This window comes from Silene latifolia, chromosome 7, assembly GCF_048544455.1.
Source record: "Silene latifolia isolate original U9 population chromosome 7, ASM4854445v1, whole genome shotgun sequence".
Lineage (NCBI taxonomy): Eukaryota > Viridiplantae > Streptophyta > Magnoliopsida > Caryophyllales > Caryophyllaceae > Silene > Silene latifolia.
The window spans coordinates 116,264,613-116,283,921 of record NC_133532.1 but is presented as its reverse complement, the minus strand read 5'-3'; the positions used below and the strand labels follow the sequence as shown (position 1 = coordinate 116,283,921).

At 37.4% G+C, this 19,309-nt stretch overlaps 1 protein-coding gene across 1 annotated transcript; it reads right to left on the bottom strand.

The window, feature by feature from the left end:
- Nucleotides 1-15,903: 15,903 nt before the first annotated feature.
- LOC141590578 (GEM-like protein 1) lies at nt 15,904-16,530 on the bottom strand. Its single transcript, XM_074411154.1, has one exon. The coding sequence runs from the start codon at nt 16,528-16,530 to the stop codon at nt 15,904-15,906; it is 627 nt and encodes a 208-aa protein (XP_074267255.1).
- Between the last annotated feature and the right edge of the window lie 2,779 nt (nt 16,531-19,309).

Below are 19,309 nucleotides of genomic sequence, written 5' to 3'. Positions count from 1 at the left end.
AAACCCAAATAATTAGACCCAAATAATTATTATTGCAAACTGATTATTATCCACAAATAACTTGATAATAGCTAACCAAAAAATGATCTGAATCCAAAATGATCCAACCAGACCCGAAATTTACAAACCCGAAATAACTCGACCCGAACCCAACCCGATTGACCCATTTTACCAGGTGTAATTGAAGTATTTTACAAAGTACGTGTTTAGGAGGGAAAAAGCACGTCATGTCTAGAGGTGATAATGAGACGAGACAAGACAAATCGAGATCGGCTCGTACGAGCTCGGATTGAGAGCTTCACGATTCAAGCCGAGCAAACACTGGTTCGATTCGAAAAACCCGCGAGCGGCTTGAACTTGTGTGATTAGATAAGATATAGCTCATATTTTATAAAAATATTTTATAGTGATTATATGTTTATATCACACATATAAATTGTATCAATAATTTGTCAAATATTTTTACATATAACTTTCGAGCCTTGTTAGCGAAAATATCGGAAGAAAAAAAAATCAAAAAATTAACAATTATATATAGACTCGATTTGAGCTCGAGTTCGCGTTAAAACTCGCAAGCTTGATAATGAGCACATTTTTTTCCAAGCTCGAGTAAGCTTGAGATCAGTTCGAGCTCGAATTTTGGTTCTTGAGCACAAGCCGAGCAAGGCCAAGCTCGGGCCCAGCTCGACTCGTTAACACCCCTAGTCATGTCGAATGGTGACTCTATGATACGATTTTAGTGTTAAATTAAGTTTGTGCTTGGCCCAATTTTATGAGTGTTTTTCTACTTAATAAGCACAAATTAGGGTAAACAATCACTTTTAAGAATCCCCTATATACTAAAAGAATAACAAAACTCCAATCTTTCAAGCTCGAGTTTCCCTCCCCCTAATTATTTAGCCTCTAATAGTATTCTTCACTCTAACTAATTACGTAGTTGCTCTTTCAAGTACGAGTTTTTACTTCTTTCACGTACTTTTTCATTAGTTTTCCTTACCATGCTCTTCTCCTAAAAAACAATGGAAAAATTTCTCACCCTTTCTTTCTCTCCAAATTAATCAAACTAAAACCAAATTACTCACTTATGAAACTTATTTCTCATATTAATCAATTAATTCAAGTAATGATTCTAACTTAATTACTCATTGCATAAATTATGTAACAAATTAAGGAGTTGAAATTAAATTAGGGTTAATAAAAATTTATATATGCAAATTAGGTTTGTGAGAAAAGGTGACTAGGGTGGTGGAGGCAGCGGAGGTCAGGCTTTATGCAAATTAGGTTTGTGAGAAAAGGTGACTAGGGTGGTGGAGGCGGCGGAGGTCAGGCTTTATGCAAATTAGGTTTGTGAGAAAAGGTGACTAGGGTGGTGGAGGCGGCGGGGGTCAGGCTTGAGGTGGTCGGCCATGCAGGAAGGCAATTGAGATGGGTGGTTGTCGGTGGTGCAGGATCACAAGGGAGGGGCAGCAGGCTTAGTAGGGCGAATCGGGGGCAGGGGTCTGTTTTTGGTGGGGCTGGGTGGGTGGCGGGTTTGGCCGGCAGTGTGCAGAGGAGTGGTCGGTGGGGCAGTGGAGGGAGGAGGGCGGTGGTTGTGGGTGGTGGTTGTTGGGAGGGAGGAAATGGAAGGAATTGAGTAAATTGTAAATATGTTGAAATGTAAGGGTTAAAATGGTCAATGGTGTACACGATTGAGTAAATCATGTACATGATTGAGCATCATCTATTAATTAATCTCATTATTATTCTCTTTAAATTTACATGCCATAAATAAATAAAATCTTTCTTAATATATATCTTATTTGATTGTACTCAAAAGATCATCTGTTAATGTTTTAATTATTTATGCTAATTATTTATGCTTTTAGTGGATGTACATATGACTGATCCCCTTTTTTGTGTTTTCAAAAATGTGGTGATCCATTCGGGGATGGTGAGCAGTTGGTTTAGCAGGTGTTGGTTGACATGTTGCTTGCGGGACATGGAAGGGAATCGAGTCATCACTCTATCTAGCTTGTTGCCGCTGTCACTCATGCTTAGTAGTCTCTTCGGTAGTTAGAGTTGTTATCCTTGTTACGTTGGTATAATTTGTATGAGACATTTAAAAAACGTTCTTTTATAGTTTATTTGATGTACTTACCTCAGGCAACCGAGATGGTAGCATCTTTATATGCTAGGGTGGTCCTTGGTAAGGCACCTTGGTATATAGGGGTGTTACAGTAAGTTAAGTTGACGTCGAGTTTTTCATGAGTATATATGGTCTCACATGTTTACTAGTTTTTGATTTTAATTGTTAATGATTGTTGGTTATTTCAATTGTTGTAAACATGACTGGGAGAGTATCTAGTTACTCTCGACTGATTGTCGACCCCCATTCTCAGGTGGAATGTTCATCGCTGTTTGGATGTTGTTGTTTGGGATGCATCGAGAGGCGAGACGAATAATAAAATTAGGAGTTTCTTTTTATGTTTTGAGAACCTTTAATAATGTATTAGTTTCGGTTTGGTTAAGTACCGATCCGGATTTGGTCAGGTGTTTCCGCCACCTTGACCTTTTTATCATTGTTATACTCTGATTCTTCACTTATATACGTTTTCCCTTTGTTTTATAATCCAGGGTGTTACAACACTACACACTTTCATCCATGATTCAGTATGGACAAACTAAACACACATTATATCATTAACAATAGGGTAAATTGATAACTTATACCTATTATAATCCACTTTTTCAAATCTTATACCTAACATAATTTTCTTTTAAAACTTATACCAAAAAACTTGTTTTCTTTCAAACTTAATACCAAAATCTCAAAAAAGGCCTAATAGAACGGTTTTACCCATCACCACCACTTTCCCACAACACCAATCCCTAACCTCTCTAATCAACCACATACCCTACCACCCATCACCACGATCCCCCTCCTCACCAACCTACCACCACCGCCGGCGACGGGCTCCACCGCAAATGCCCTCCTGCCGATAAACCTTCCTACTACTACTCCATTAAACACCCACAACATTCCCTGAGACCCTAACCCACTTCACCCATATACCCAACAACACCTCACCACCGTCATATCACCTTCACAGCCGCTGCCTATACCCATACACACCTCGTCCTTCACCCAATAAAAAACCCCATCAAACCAAAACTCTTAGCACCACCACCCACCCTCAACTTTACCACATAATTCGATCAGACCACCGACAGCTATTGAGCCACCATGGCTTGAGCTGAGCAGCAAGCCCGATACCAACTAGCTCAAATTCAACCAGATTACAAGCAACTTAGAAACGGCACTGCTCCGACCATCCCCTATATCCACCACATACACCTCATCACTACATACAACTAATTAAAGAAATCACCACAAAAAGCGGTGGTGGAGTTCACCGAGGAGTCGAGAGAGCATGTATGGATTGATTAAATCAAGGAGAATTCGTACCACCCGGTGATCGATTGGTGGCCGGTGGGTTATGATGTGGTGCACGGAGTGGGAGCATGGCAGTTGAGAGTGAGGTTATTTTTGTCGATGGGTTCAAAATCGCGCCATCGCTGCTGCTGCTACTGCTTGTTTACCGAGTGAAGAGGATCAGAGAAGGCCACCGTGATGTATGCGTAATGCGTGATGGAGTTGTAGCACGGTGGTCTGATTGATTGAGGGCTGGTGAATAAAGCCATGGTTGGTGGTTGCAGCCGATTTAATTGGTAATGTTGGGGTGTCTGTGGGGGGATAGGATAATGGGGTGAGCAAATGGTGGTAAAGAGTAGTTAATAAGGGTAAAATGGTCACTTCGTGAGATTATTGAGCATGAAAGAAATGAATTTTTTTTGTATTTTTGAAAGAAAATTATCAGGTATAAGATTTGAAAAAGTGTGTTATACTAGATATAAGTTATCAATTTATCCTTAACAATATTAGCGTTTGTGATTAACAACAACAGTACAATAACGAACACAATAAATGATAACAACCTGGTCTCACGTCTCACACGTGCCAACCATCAAGAAACATCGTCGTAGCACAACCCCTTTTGACACCATGCTATACTCCACCATGGTACATGTAATACCCGTCCTTTTAGGGACCCATTGGCCGACGTTGACTGACCTTAGACATATATCTTAACCTTCAGAAATCTTACGAGCGATGACTGGTGACGGTGTGAACTTTAGTTTGGGTGTTACTCGATCTAGCGGAGGCTACTCGATCGAGTAGCTTGGGAGCTCGATCGAGTAAGCCAGTTACTCGATCGAGTAACGAGTTTGCAGCGGGGAATTATAAATCCTGTTTTTTGAAACCGCAAACATTTCCGCCTCTCTTTCCTAAACCTAGATGTCGTCTCTCCTTCTCCCTTTCACCATAGTTTCTTTAATAGGAGCCCTTGAAGATGCTTATGTCATGGGGGTGAGTTGCTTGAGTCGGGTAGCGGTCTTGATGCCGGATTGCTATGCGTAGGTATGTCATCGTCATCATCATTGTTGTTGTTGCTGTTTCCGGTTAGGTTTGTAGTGGTAGTGATAGATGATTGTACTGTTTGTATAGGTGTTGCGCGATTGAATGATATCACATGGTCGGACATGAAATCGCTGCGGTTGGCTAAAGGTAGGTTCGCCTAATCCTTACTGTTAGTTGTCTAGAGTGTCTTTTGATGTGGTCTGATTGTTGGTGTGTCGGTATGGCTGATTGGTTGTGGTGATTGGTTGGTGTTGTATTGTTTTGATTATCGTTGTTGTGGTACAACTAATTGTGGTTGTTTGTATATGGTTCTCGAGGTGCGTCCTCGGCTGAGTGGACTCACTTGCGGGAGTGGCTTCACGCCCTAGTTTCGCCCTCCGTGGAACCCGCCACGGGAGGGGATGTGCACATTAATGGGACAGAGTTATCGCTCGGTATGATGAGCGGGGATTTGGTGGGTACGGCTGTGGTCCCCCACTGGCAGGGTTGGTCCAGTGGACAGTCGGTAACAGAGATTGGTTGGAGAAGATGTGATGTATGTATGTTCTGTTGTGCCTATGTTGCATCTGTGGTTGTTTGTGTGTTTCTTCAGTTACCGACCTTGTGTGGTTTGTCTTGTTGTTTGTTTCTGTTGTGCCTGCCGTGATCCCTTATGGTGAGCAGTCAGTCACTCAGTCTTAGCAGGTTGTGATCTGGATGTTAGCTGGGTGCTTGGCGGGATGAGTTTTTCACGAGTAACGACAAAAGTAATTAACATAGTGGTTTTGAGTTGTATCTTCTATATATCAATAGTTTTTGTTAATCACTTGTAATATAACTTAATTGTTCTTTTATCGACATTTGATTATTACTATCCTCAGGCAACCGAGATGGTGACGCCCTTATATGTTAGGGAAGGTCTTGTTATGACTCCTGAGTATATGGGGGTGTTACAGTACAACCCCCTCGACAACGTACCATAACATCCTCATCATCGATAGTACAACCCCCTCTACAATGTACTGATAGATATCCACGTACATATTCGCATCTCGATTCAATAATCGCAACAGTAATAACATTCATACAAACCATTTCAATACATCATTCACAATGGTAGTAACATCATATTCAATTCATCTTAAAACAATAAGTAACGACTGCACAAGTGAGTAGAGAATATCCTTACCTTTTAGCAATTCCGCAAATACAAGCCAATTAATAATGATCTTTTACAAATTTGTTGCAATAAAGGAAGAAATATGAATCTACGCTTGCAAGAAGAAAAACCCCAATTTGATTGCTTAAGATTCCCCCCTCCCCTCCAGATTATGAGATTTTTGTGTAAAACTTAGAATAGAAGCAAAAAGGGTTTTACATCTGATAAATATGAGGTATATATAGTATTTCGATAGGCTGACTGATGTAAAATTTAGTCGATTTAATTAAACGACTTAAAAAGAATAAATTTGGCAGTGGAATTTGTCGTAGTTATTGGATGAGTTTCGTGAATTAGAACTGAAACACGAGATGGATTTGTAAAATTGGAACAAATGAAAAATAAAGGGATAATATTGATGTGAATCTCACTCTCCGCCTCGCAAGGTACGAACTCGATTACACTCTCGGGTCAATCCTCGTAAGGAAGACGGGTAAGCCAAAACTCGCAAACCTTGAGCTCAATTGTTTTCACATATGGAACGATTTTATTAATCTCTCAAAACTGAATAATAAGGTTACATTCGGACCTATTTATACTAGAAATCGAATCTAAGCTAGCTTGTAAAATAAGCCATCTTCCTAAGATTTTCCTAAACTAATTAGGAAAATTATTTAACTTAATAAAATAACAGCAACTAAAATTAATAATAGTAGAATTAGGAAATTAACAACTTTCCTAATCTTTATTCGAAAATAAAAATAAAAATGATAATAATCTAAGGTTCTACACGGTGTAAGAAACCGTGTCTCCAGCTCGGCATTGGGCCCGTGTTATTTCCACGCCAAATAATCCAGCTTCTTGCGTGTTCACAAAGTAACTCGTGTTTCTTGCTCGTTCCGAGTATGCTCCTGCATCACTGACACAAATTTAGGAGAGTTTAGGTGTAACACCCCGAAAATTTAAGCCAGCGTAGAAATACGTGGAAAATATTTTCGCTAAAATAAAATTTTAGAAAAAAAAAAAGAGAGAATATTTGTAAATGCAAAATTTGAATTTGAATAGTAAAGAAAATAGTACATTGATATGGAAATCGAATAGAAAACCAATAATAACTTGAAACGGAAAAAGGGAAAGAAAACAAAAGACGTGCGATAGCTATGGTTAAGAACGCATGCTAACCCCTATTTAAAATGTTATTTCAAAGTGAAGTACTCGGGAGACAAGTTATAGTATAACTTAACGATAGTATCGTATCATAACTAAAAATGGCCCGAATACAATTAGAACTACCTTATTATATTTAACTTAGACCCCCTTTCCAATCTCGTTTTTGACCCCTGCCATTACCTCATAATAAAATCCCTACTCTTTCTTTGAAAAGAGACAACTTCCACTACTGTAGCAATGAATAGTGCCCTTTCAATCCCAGCCCTTGCTCTCTGCCTCTCAATCCGGACCTTCCTTTTTCCCTCATTTATTCCCTGCCTTTCATTCTACCTTTCCATCTTGCTGGACCACTCCTTCCCTCCACCCACATACCACTTTCTACTCTCAACTTATCCCCTCCTCACATGGTAATTCATTTCTCCATCTTTATTAGTTTCAGGTTCAGTTTCGTATTAGTTTCAGTTTAAGTACGATTTCTTTCTTATCCCCTTTATTGTGTCATATGGAGATCGATTTTTACATCGGGCAAATCATGTATGCGGTCGAAATTAGGGTGATCAATTGGTATCCTTGTTTAATCACTTGGTGTCATGGTGATGACGATAAGGTGTTGATGTGATGGCGATGGCGATGACGATGTTGCTTCTGGATGACAACGGCGGGAACAACCATGATTTTAGCTCCGATCTCCGCTTATCTTAGAACAGGTGAACTCATCTTTCTCATTTTTTTTTGTGTTTTTCGCCGATTAGCGTTATTCTTATTATTATTGTTATTATTGCTTTGATTATTACTGTTCTCATTTGGTGAAGGCCCTGGGGTGGGATATATTATTGTTCTCATTCTCGTTCCTGATTTATGTCTTCATTTTTCTCGATTTTTCTGGAGGTTGAGGTGTGTTTGTTGTATATATAAGGATTAAATCCACTTGTTTAGTAACTTAACGATGTTTATGGCGACGACAACAATTATAGTAGTAGGTTTGACATTCTCGGACCCTTTTTTTCTTAAGGATCTTTAAACCAGAAAAATCAAAACCATGAATGAACCTGATGGAGTAAGACTATGAGATAGAGTGATTTAAAAGGCCTTTTTAAATGTTTTACATTTGTAATTAAAGAATTTTTAATATTTAAAAGGAACTTCAGAACCTGATGGAGTAAGACTATGAGATAGAGTGAGTTGTTCACATAAGCTTATGAAGATTTATGTGATTGTTCACACTTTTATATTGCCTTCGTAAAATAGCTCATCCTCGAATTTTCTTTTTAGTTTAAAAGGATAAGGGGAAGTGGAAGGGAAAGGCAATGGGAGAGAAAACAATTTTATTCAATTTTGTTGGTCCTTATAGAATGTGTGTTTTTGTTTGTCGGAGGAAATTTGCGCGAAGTTCAAAGAGAGTTAGGTCTGTAGATCTTCATCCTTTTGACCCATGCTGATTTCCCCGCTACATTTTTTCATCTGATTTAGTCCAATTTTGTTATGTGATGCTGCTAATGTTAGTAATTGAATTAATCTATAATGTATTGCAGGATTAGTTTCAGCTCTCAAGATGTTGATGCTCTATTCCAAAGTGGCGTTGTTTGTGTCTATCAAAAACCTGGAATCGAAGCCCCAAGTCAAGTCTAAGAGACAAATGCTAAAAGATCGACTTGAACAGAGAGAAGAATTAATCAAAAGGCAAAGTCCAGTAACCCATCAACTCTTTCTTCTTCGTGACTTAAATATTGTGCTTACTCACCCACAAAGCTAGCTGCACTATGATCGGTTCACTGATTGTGGTTGTGATAGACGGGTGTTCTATGCTTGTTGGTTGCGACCGTGGCTACCCGTGGTAGAGGGCGGTTGTAATTAGTGGCGTAGTAGAGGTTTAGAATGTGATATAAGATAACCATTTTAATTAGTAATTATTATTTGGACTGATTTAGAGTATTACCGTTGTTTGACAGGTGACAGGTACAACCAATGAAAATGCCTTCTTCCCTTTGTTTGTTTGAGGTCAGCGTTTTAGAACGTTAGTAATTTAATCTAACTTTTATTAGTAGTAGTTTTAATTTAGTTACATGGCTGAGTGAAACATGGTCGCCTCTTTAGTTTAGTCTGATGGTGATTAGACCAATAAATCTTTGAACTCGGTGGCGTAAAATCGCCTTTGGCACTATTTGCCAAAATTCTATGCAAGCCCATAGACTACTATTCTCAACTACCAAGTTTTACGTTGAAAACCTCTGTTTAGGTGTTCTAAATTTTGTCATTTGCAATAGTCACTCTATCTAATTGTTTCAGTTGTGTTATGACATGCAGTTGCTATCCTTTTTGTACTTTTACTAAACCCTGGTCTTTTTAATGGGTTTGATTTTTTTGAGTGTGCTTCTTTTGTTTAAATTCTGCATTTTGAGGACTGAGATTTTCTGGGTACATAAAAAAAGCTTGAAAGGAGAATTTGTAGTCATTTTTCATATTTAGTAGCTGCTTATGTTTGCGTTTAAGAGTTGTGGCAGTTGCTGCCTTGCTGAAAACATTTTGAAACTTACATAAGAGATAGACTCGGAGTTGCAGGGTGAATAGGAATTGGAAACGGGATCGTGCTGAATAAGAAGGATCCCAATTTTTGTGCGATTAATTCAATTGTTTGCCTTTTTTACATTCTTACATTCAAGACAAGTAATTGGTTTTTGTAAGCATTATAGGTGACCTTTGTTTCGTTTGATTTTGCGGGATGAACTCAACTTTGAGGCTTAAATCTGTTGTAGCCCGTACAATTGTACATGGTCTAGCCTTTGAGTAACAGATTTTCGTTTGTTACTCCAACGCTTCTTTCTAAGAATAATAAATTCTTCGAACAAAGTCACTTGCTAAACTGTTGTGTTGCTCGTATTATGATAAAATACTAAGGCGTTTCTAAAACTATGTGAGGTGTATCAGAATAAAATTAGCGGTCACATAGGATATTTAGTGTGTAACTAATGCTTCTATCATTCGGAAACTTACGCATTGTTTGGATTATGCGAAGTGTAGCATCGTTTCACTATGAAATAAGCTGGAAATTAACCTAACCCTTTAAAAAGAACAAACTTGATGTTATTGTAGCGATGAATAGTGCCCTTCCAATCCCAGCAATGTTGTATCAGAATTAGGCAGTCAAAGTTTTTGGAGCATCTGCCTTAGATATTGGACTTTAAACTCCAACTCTCCAAGCAATGTTGTAGTTTTTTAGCTGGCGGGGTTTGTATATAGTTTTGTCATTCTTTTTTTTAGATTCCGTCTCAATTATTTGAGAACTTTCGTTAATATACATTTTAGTGAAAAGGAGGGAATATTTGCTGTGGACCTTCTATGGACTAGGGTGTTGTATTGGTTTGATGTTAGCCATTTGATGGTTTGCAAATTAGCTTTTGCTGTGGACCTTCTATGGACTAGGGTGTTATATTGGTTTGATGTTAGCCATTTGATGGTTTGCAAATTAGCTTAGTGTGCTTGTATTTGGTTTGCAACAAAAAATATGAGAACTTTGGAGGCTTTTTCTGCAATGAAATCAGTTGTTATATATAGCGGACAAGTTTTTTTTACTTTAGCTATGATTGTATCTCCAGGTGTTGAAATGTGAATATGTTGTCCACGGTGAGATTGCTACTCAGGCTGAGGTATGACGAAATTAATTGAATCTATTTTTCTTGTGGTTACATTAGCAAATTGAAATCGTCTTTTTCCTAGGAGTTTGATATTAAAATTACTATAGATGGAATAATATATAGGTGATTAAATATGTTGGAAGAAGTTGTAGTGGTAAGAATGACAATTTGACTGAGCTATTTTTTTGTTCCTTACATTAGCTGATTGAAATCGTCTTGTTGCTAGAGGTTTGATGTTAGATTAGTATAGATGAAGTGCTGAGTTTGTTTGCATCCCTGTTGGAGCTTTCGATCCTAAGCTTGTCATATAATCAGTTGAAAGGGTCATTTCCATATTCAATTGGCAAAAATACACATTCAATACTCTTATACTGTCAAACAACAAGATTTCGGGGTTATTGCCTGCTCTAGGTAGCTTAAGTGGGTTTAAACTACTGGACTTGAGGAGGAATGAGTTGGACTCGGAGCTAACCAATTTTCGTCGAGGTTTATTCATGCCTTTGCTAAACAATAAACTCTTTTAATGGAGAAATACCAAGAAGTTGTAATCGATTGATTCGACTAGAGCACCTAAACTTGTCATTGAATCATCTTAACAGAAGATGACCAATGTTCCTTTTCTCTCTGCCTCGTATGTTCCATTTTTTCATTTAGATTTACTTTTGATTGTGTGCAACTGGAATGTTATGTATGGCAATAATGTTATCATATAAAGCATATCCAATTTGCTATCCAAGGTACCAAGTACCATTCGACTAATGTGTTGTGATAATTTTCTCTCATTTGATGCTTGTCATCATTAGTTAATACATATATTGATTTGATTCTGGTCTCCTTGTTGTCCCAAGAATGAGTGATATTGAACTGGAATGCTTATATGCATCAAATAGGTTGGCTGAGTTCTGGAATTTGCATTAGTCTTCAATTTCAAGTTGTAGTGGAAAAGTTAATTACGGACACTATATGATCTTGATCAGTAATTATCTATTGTGGGTGTAAAGTTTTGCGACCAAAATTAATAATTGGGCAGCAAGTTAAGAGAATCAAGAAAGAACATAATTGATTATCATATAGGGTATCTGATAAGAGCAGTTACATGTTATCATTGGCTCTCTTTTGAGCTTTAAACTTACATTGTTATTTGCTGCAGGTACACCTACTATGGAACCGTGTTCGTGATGCAAGCATAATACTACTGGCCTACCTGTTTAAACTGTGTCAAGACATTTTCCCCCTAAATGTTCTGCTTGTTAAATCTTGTATCGATCTTGATGGAATTTGTATCCTCAATAAAGTTTATTTTCCAGAACATTTAGATAAGCACAAATTCTCAGAAAGATGTTTTATGTGTTTTTGAGAATATACTCAACCTTTGTATGACATAACTTTAATTTTCCAGACAGCCTCTCTTTGTTTTATTATGAACATGGTTTCTGGAATACTCACTTTTTCAATCTTTTCGGCTATAATACATTGAAGTAAAATAGCGAACAACTTCTACGAAAGGTATCACTCTCTTTGCCAGTCTGAAATTGTGTATCAAAACAAGTCTTCAGGAATGTAGTGTCTATGTTTTTTAGGAGTGTGAGGGCTCTTGTAACGTTTCAAGTATTTTCACAAGGTAACAATGACCATTTCCGACGGAGAAGAAAAGGACCAAAAATGAAAGCCAAATCTTCAAGTAGTGCAGTAATCTTCAAGCACTATAGCTAATTGATTACAGGCATTTAGAGCTTGAACATCGTCTTAGTATTATTTTGCCTAAATATGCGGGGAGGGAAAAAGGAAAAGTGGTCCATGGTCTACGCTTGATACTCAAAGCACTTACGACTTAAATATACATTCCGAGTAAACATGCCAAAGTGCAAAACCTTTACAATAGAGCCAAATGTTTATCATCGCCCCAAATTACAAGTTCTAATTGAAAAAATTACAGAGTAAATCATGTGCGTACTTATAAGTTAGGAAATTTTTAAGATGATATTTCATGTTCCGAAAAATATATAAGTTAGAATTATTTTTAGATTATGTGAATCATCGTAAGAAGCACTACACAAGTATCGATAAAAAAAAAAACAATTTTCCCTACGATATCCACTAATGCGGTACTATAAACGATTCACCGAATTGGGACACCGCGCCCGATAGGACGCGGAGCAACAACTAGTAAGAAAAAAAAACAAAGAGAAGTGTGTAGAAAGGGGAGAAAATCGTAGAATAGAAAGAAGATGGAACAAGAAGGAAAATCAAGCCTATTCATCTGAATTCATAACCATCCTCTATCATATTTTTGTAAGTTAACCTTCACTTTTAATCTAGTTTTAATATCTTAGTTTAATCCTTATTAATTAGAGCTTATTATGTTAACATAAGGTGAATAAGGGAGGATTAGACAAAGGTGTAAGACGGTCTTAACAAGTAATTACAAATTTGTTTCAAAGGTTAATTTTATTTATCTTTGAGTAGATGAAGGTTGTTGGGTATGATGAGTTTTTGATTTTGTGAGTTTTGTTATTTGTGTATTAGATTAGTTATCAGCTATTGCTTCATCTGATCCGAATCATTTGTTTACGTTTGTGATTGTTTGTATTTGAATCTAGAGATTAGTTGAGGTATGCAGTCAAGTCGATATTATAGTAGTAGTTTTAGGATTGACGGGATTTAACGGCGTTATTGAATATATAAGTATGATTTGAATCTAAATCATCATTAATTATCGTTGATGCGTGTTATTATTGCTCCCTTAATCTCTTGTTGAATCCTTTTTGTGGATTAATTTATCGGACTTTGAGTTAGTTTATTTCATACTCCGTTTTGGTGAGAGGAAGGTATGTGCCTCATATGTGTGAGACACACTATTTTTGCCAACATATTTGTATTTATGATCTAAGATATTGTATGGCAACATTCGTTTTGGATTTTAAAGATTGCTAGCATGGGAAGTAGGGGGATAAAGAGGCAAAGCGAAGGGAACGAATTATAGATTTAGATGAATAATATCGACTCTGTTTCATAGTGTAAATCATTTGCAGAACCTTATAACAAGGGTGCAACAAGTCGAACCTGAGGCACTCTGACCACATTTTGGCTAAAGTCTAGTTGATCTCTAAGCTTAGGTATGAGATTTAAACTAACTATGAGAAGTGAAACATGGCAAGTCTTTGAGGAAATCATACAAAAAAAAAGTAAGTGAAATGACAATTTGTGAAAGTGGAAATGTAGAGGCTGGTGGATAGTATTCATCTTACGAGTAAGGCAAATCTCATTATTTGATGATTACGTGAATTAATGAATTATTCTACACATTGGTTTTCTTACTTAATTGCAATCATAGAGGCTCACAGTCTACATTTGAATGAACATATATAGGCCTTTGTTTCCCTTGTCTGGCAATCATCTTTGCATTGCTAGTTGTGATCAATTGGTCTCCCTTGTGACGGGTTACCATTTGTGGCGGATATTTTGTGAGATAAAATGGTAACAAAATGGGTTAGTGGAGAAAGGGGACCACATGAATAGTGTTACAGAGAGAGAAAAAGTGGATACTTTGTGAGGTAAAATGGTATCCGTCACTCAAGAGTGACGGATATGTCATGTCTTCAATGAGAATTTGTGAGTTATGATTTATAATAATTATGAAAAATAAACCCAATAGTTAAAGTCAGAGAGCTTTAGAAAAGTATTGAAATATATAAATTTGAATTATAAGATGGAGTCATGGATTTGAGGGAATATATTATATTTTGTATAGAAGCAGTAGCATATTTGGTTTAGAAAGAATTATAGTTTGGCTCATAACCCGCAGTGGCGAGCCGGGGAGAATTTTAGTTTGGCTCTTAACCCGCAGTGGCGAGCTGGGCATATTAAAATGCCGAGAGTTATAGTTGGCTCATAACCCTCAGTGGCGAGCCGGTCATACTAAAATGCCGAGAAATATAGTTGGCTCATAACCCGTAGTGGCGAGCCGCCATACAAAAATGCCTTTACTAGATGTATGAGGTAAAGTGAATCTTACCTAAGCGAGTCATTAGATACTTTTATTAGGCGCCAACCTGATATAGATATGATATAGAGGGGTGGACATTATTAAGGCTATGACCAATCTTGTTAACCTCTTAGTCTCGATGAAGTAAAAGGCTCTTATGTGCTAGAACTCGAATTGTCTTCTAACCAACCATTTTGTAGAGACAAAGTTAGTTTATTTGTTTTTATCATTGGAAATATTAAACTAATGAATTCTTGTTTTTTTAGTTCTAATATTTAAATTTGTAAAGTAAGGAGGTAGTGTCTATTACTCAGCTCGTGTTTGTCCCATTTAGGCTACCTGTCATGGTGACGGTTTATTTTCAGGTTGCTTGTGCTGGCTATTCAAAAGGATTTTATTTCAAGACAAGATTTGATGTAAGATTTCTAAAAGTTTTATTTCATTTTGTATAAAGAATTTGTAATTTGTAAGACGAACTTTGTATATTAATTATAATACCTCTCTATTTTGGCTCAGTATTGTATATAATTATAAAAATTTAATTATCCAAAAAGAAGGGGTGTTACATTTGGATAGTAATATAATAATATCTGAAAGTTACGGAAATAGGAAATCACGTGCTAATGTAACAAATGGTTGCTCGATTGAGCATCCTCGACTTGGGAGTCGTTTGGTTGATGAAGGAACTTCAACTTCCTAGGAACTTGCAATTCATAGGAATTAAATTCCATCATCTAATTCGGGTGAATTTGGCAAAATTGTTTGGTTGCCCATGTAGGAATTAAATTCCACAGAATCTCCAATGACCAGGGGAGTAGGTAAGCCACTTCCCACATCACGTGTAGGCGTTGAAAATTCCCTTTAAGTTCCAATTCCTACATTCTCCTCAAAAAATGGCAACCAAACAACCTTGTTTTTTTAAATTCATGGGATTTTCTAATGCCTGTGTTTTTCAAGTGGTAACCAAACGACTCCTTGATTGAGTTGGGTACTCTATGAACCATGAACATAGGAACATTTTCAACTTTCTCGTGAAACTTTTGACTCACAATAAGGGTTGTTCGATCGAGTATCATGGCCTTACTCGGTCGAGCACACTATAGAAATGACGGGTATTAGAATAATATGAGTAATCATTCTAATATAAGACTACGATATCTCTGAATAACGAATATAAATATCAGCTAGTCTTGCTATAGACGGATAACCAATATAAATATCAGCTAGTGTTGCTATAGCCGGATTAATAATTCGGGAAGTTTAGAGTTTAGATCCTTCAACTGCTGTTAAAACTCACAATTTTATCTCCAACCTAATATCGCTCAATCGAAATCTGGAATGGAAAAGACAGTAATCGACGTTAAAACAATGCACAAATACATAAGAAATTGAGATGATCATCTAAAATGTTTACACCAAAACCAAAACCAAAACCAAAACCCAAATTAAAACGCAAATACAAACCAATAACTAGTTTCTACTACATTACACATTCTTGTTTGGTTAAACAATAAACAATTCATTCCCAATGTTGTATAAGCTTGTTCAAATTCTTAAACGCCTTATCATAAAATATAAACCCCATGAACCAAAACTCATGCCCATCCTTGGTCAAAACTACAATATACTTTTCTCCCGGTCGAACCGGGTTTGACGATGAGTTCACTGCCATTATCTGATCCGCCATCAAAACCACCTTATAATAAACCCACTGACCCGGTCCACTCCAGACCGGATTATCACTCCTGAAACCAACCCGCTTGTTCGAAATATACAACGTCCCCAAAACCGGTCCAGTGGTTGTAGACAAGTAACAAGCAAAAGCATCTTTGAGCTTTTCTCCATTAATATCACCAAATTCCTTTTTAAAGACGTTCTTGCAGCCCCCATCAGCGATAACCCGGGCGGCCTGGTCGAGCCGGGTCATGGCAATATCAACCAAACCAGGGCCGGTTCGGATGTGGTTGTAGAGGTTTCCAGCGAAGGTTTCAGCTTTTTTGGCAGCGGAATCGAATCGACGACCGAGATTGTTGACGGCATCGGATGATGACGATGACGATGACGGTGGCTGTGCCGGGGTGGTGTGGAGGTATGGGTTTGTAGAGGGGATGGTGATTGCTGTGGAGGTGTTGGTGTTGGTGGCCATGGGTTTAACTTTGTTTTGATATGTAAAATCTTGTGATTAAATTGATTGGAAAAGGCAGGTGGAGTTAAAAATGAAAATTGGAAAATGTGGAAGTGAGGGAATGGAGTTCTCTAGAAGTTAAACGGTCGAATTAAGGAATCCATCGTATCGATGCTTGTGTAATCTGTATAGCTGTATGTCAGCTGTATGTCACTCACTATAATCCCGTCACAAACTTGTAACCTCTTACAAAAAAGGAGAGGGGTGAAGGTGGGGCAGCCCTATGTGCTTCCCACTCACCTCTCAATGGGTATTTTGTGAGAGGAAACGGTTCCGTTACAAGCTTGTGACGGATATCGCCCGTTTTCAATGAGATTTTATGCACTATAAAAGGGAACGTTTTGTTAGAGCTTTGATCCTCTTATTTCTTTCTTTCATTCTATATTTTCTAGACATTATATCCTTTTTTATTTATCTCACTTTCCACTATTTTTTTACTCTTCCTCTAATTTTGTCCACATTAAAGAGAATATTATCTTCCTCTCCTCTTCCACCTTTAAAGTAACCCAGTATCCTACTATAATTTTTGTCTCTTATTTGAAACAAGGGCCAAGACAAGAACGTCCTTCATAAATAGAGGAAATCTTCCTCTTCCTCTTCAAATAGGATGCTAAGAGTATGTACTCACATTGAAGAAGACATCCTCTTAGATGAGAGAGAGTACTAAGAAGATAGTCCATCATCTTTAATGTGGATGCTCTTATGCTTAAGCAAACTCATTCCGCGTCTCATACTCTCATCATAGAGTATAATTCTATCGCGGGTTGAGCACTTGGGCCTGGTAGTGGGTTAAAGACCCAACCTAAACTCTACGGTTCGGACCCAAATGAATTGGGTATGGTTTGAATTTTTGGGGTTTAATGGGTAAGGTCGGTTATGGGTGTTATTTAAAAAATTTGGTTATGCGTCTCAATTTAATTTACGAAGTTAGGACCAGACACATAAATACATTTATTTAAAAAAATTAAAACTAATTAAACAAACACAGTAAAAATGAGTTGTTTTTTTTTTCCTTGTTGACAACGATAAACTGTAATTAAAATAAACCAGTTACAATATAACATAGGAATACTAGAGCCCTTAAAAGTCTAAAACTACTAGAATGCCAACTAACCAACCTAAAATTACAAGAACATTTAACCGAAATAGAAAAACGACATTTCTTGAATGAAGGATAATAATGGTCATCGAACTGGATCGGATGAGCCTCCTTTCTTTTAGTCCGTGTAATCGTTTTTGTAACCGTTGTAACATTTTTCGTGTGCCTACAAAGAGAAGTTGAATGGTGGATAGAAATCATATATCTTTTCCTCAAATTAACACTAGCTCGAGTAAGTCCACCTCGACACTCGGAATAATCCATCTTACGGCTACAATTCTTGCATGAAATCGCTCTAACTGCGACAAATTGAAATTGAACCATTGACGCTTTGCTAATAAGGGAGGAGTCCGACAAAAGGCGAACCTTCTTATCAATGTGGAAAATAACTTCCTCGTGGACCACCGAATCAATCTGGGGTCTAAATTCTAAACACTTAACATGCACCTTAGGCAAATGAACTGAAGAGGAAACTGCGGCTTCCCTTGAAGTATCTTCACTGGAAGTAGAATTTTTTTGAGATGAGGGGACGAATTCTTAAGAAAGACATGGATCGAGGGTGGTAAAAGTGGAGATCCATCCCAAGCATCAAATTCTCCCATACATACTTGGAAGAGCTAGTATCTCCCCAGATCAAGTATCTCCCTTCCCATTTTAATGTGTAGGTCAGGTGCCTTCTTGAATTTCTTGTTCACCAATGAATGTTTAACGGTTATAGTCTAGGTCACAAATCAATCGCACATATCGGTCTAAGGGGTAGTGAAAAAGTAACCCCCAAATTACAAACCCTAATTTCAAAAAATCAAATCACTACCATACTACCATTGCACCACACACACACACACCTGACCTACACTTCCACCGCCGGCAGCATCGATGTTGCCGAAAAAGTGCCGGCCATCTGACTCTTCGCCACCCGACTCGGCGTGCTATTACTTTCAGACCTGTGCTCTTAGAATAACTCTTTGACTAAAGTCTAAAACAACATTCTTACTAAAATCATTATTGATAGAGTGTGTAATGATGACATACAAAAATCTGTGGAAGCAATTGAGTATATTGAGAGCAAATCAACATATGTGTATCTAATGGTCATACTTCTTTTACAATATTTTCTTCATTTATCATTATTAAGACATTTATGGAGTTAAAATTGTAAGATTAGACATTTGAAAATTTCCTAAAATCGAGATCCTCAAACGAAATCCCGACTTTCGGAAGGCATAAATCAACATACGTGCATCTGATGGTCATAATCGATTTACAATATTTTCTTCATTTATCACTATTAAGACATTCCTGGAGTTAAAATTTTAAGATAAAACATTTGAAAATTTCCTAAAACCGAGACACTAAAACGAAATCCCGACTTTCGGAAGACATAGATCAACATACGTGCTGATGCCTGTCGTTGTGTGCACCAAAGATAATATTTATAGTTTCCAAACTACTACTATAGATAGCGGCAGTCAGGGTCGAACCACAGAGAGGCGATGCAATTAATAGTTGTCTAATTCTAGTTGATGGGGCATATTCTGCACCCGCTGACCAAGTCAACATATTGACCAAGGTCAAAGCTAAAAGACAACAAGTCAAAAGAAAAACGGCCTAACCGACAAAGCCTGTCGGCCTGTCACTTGG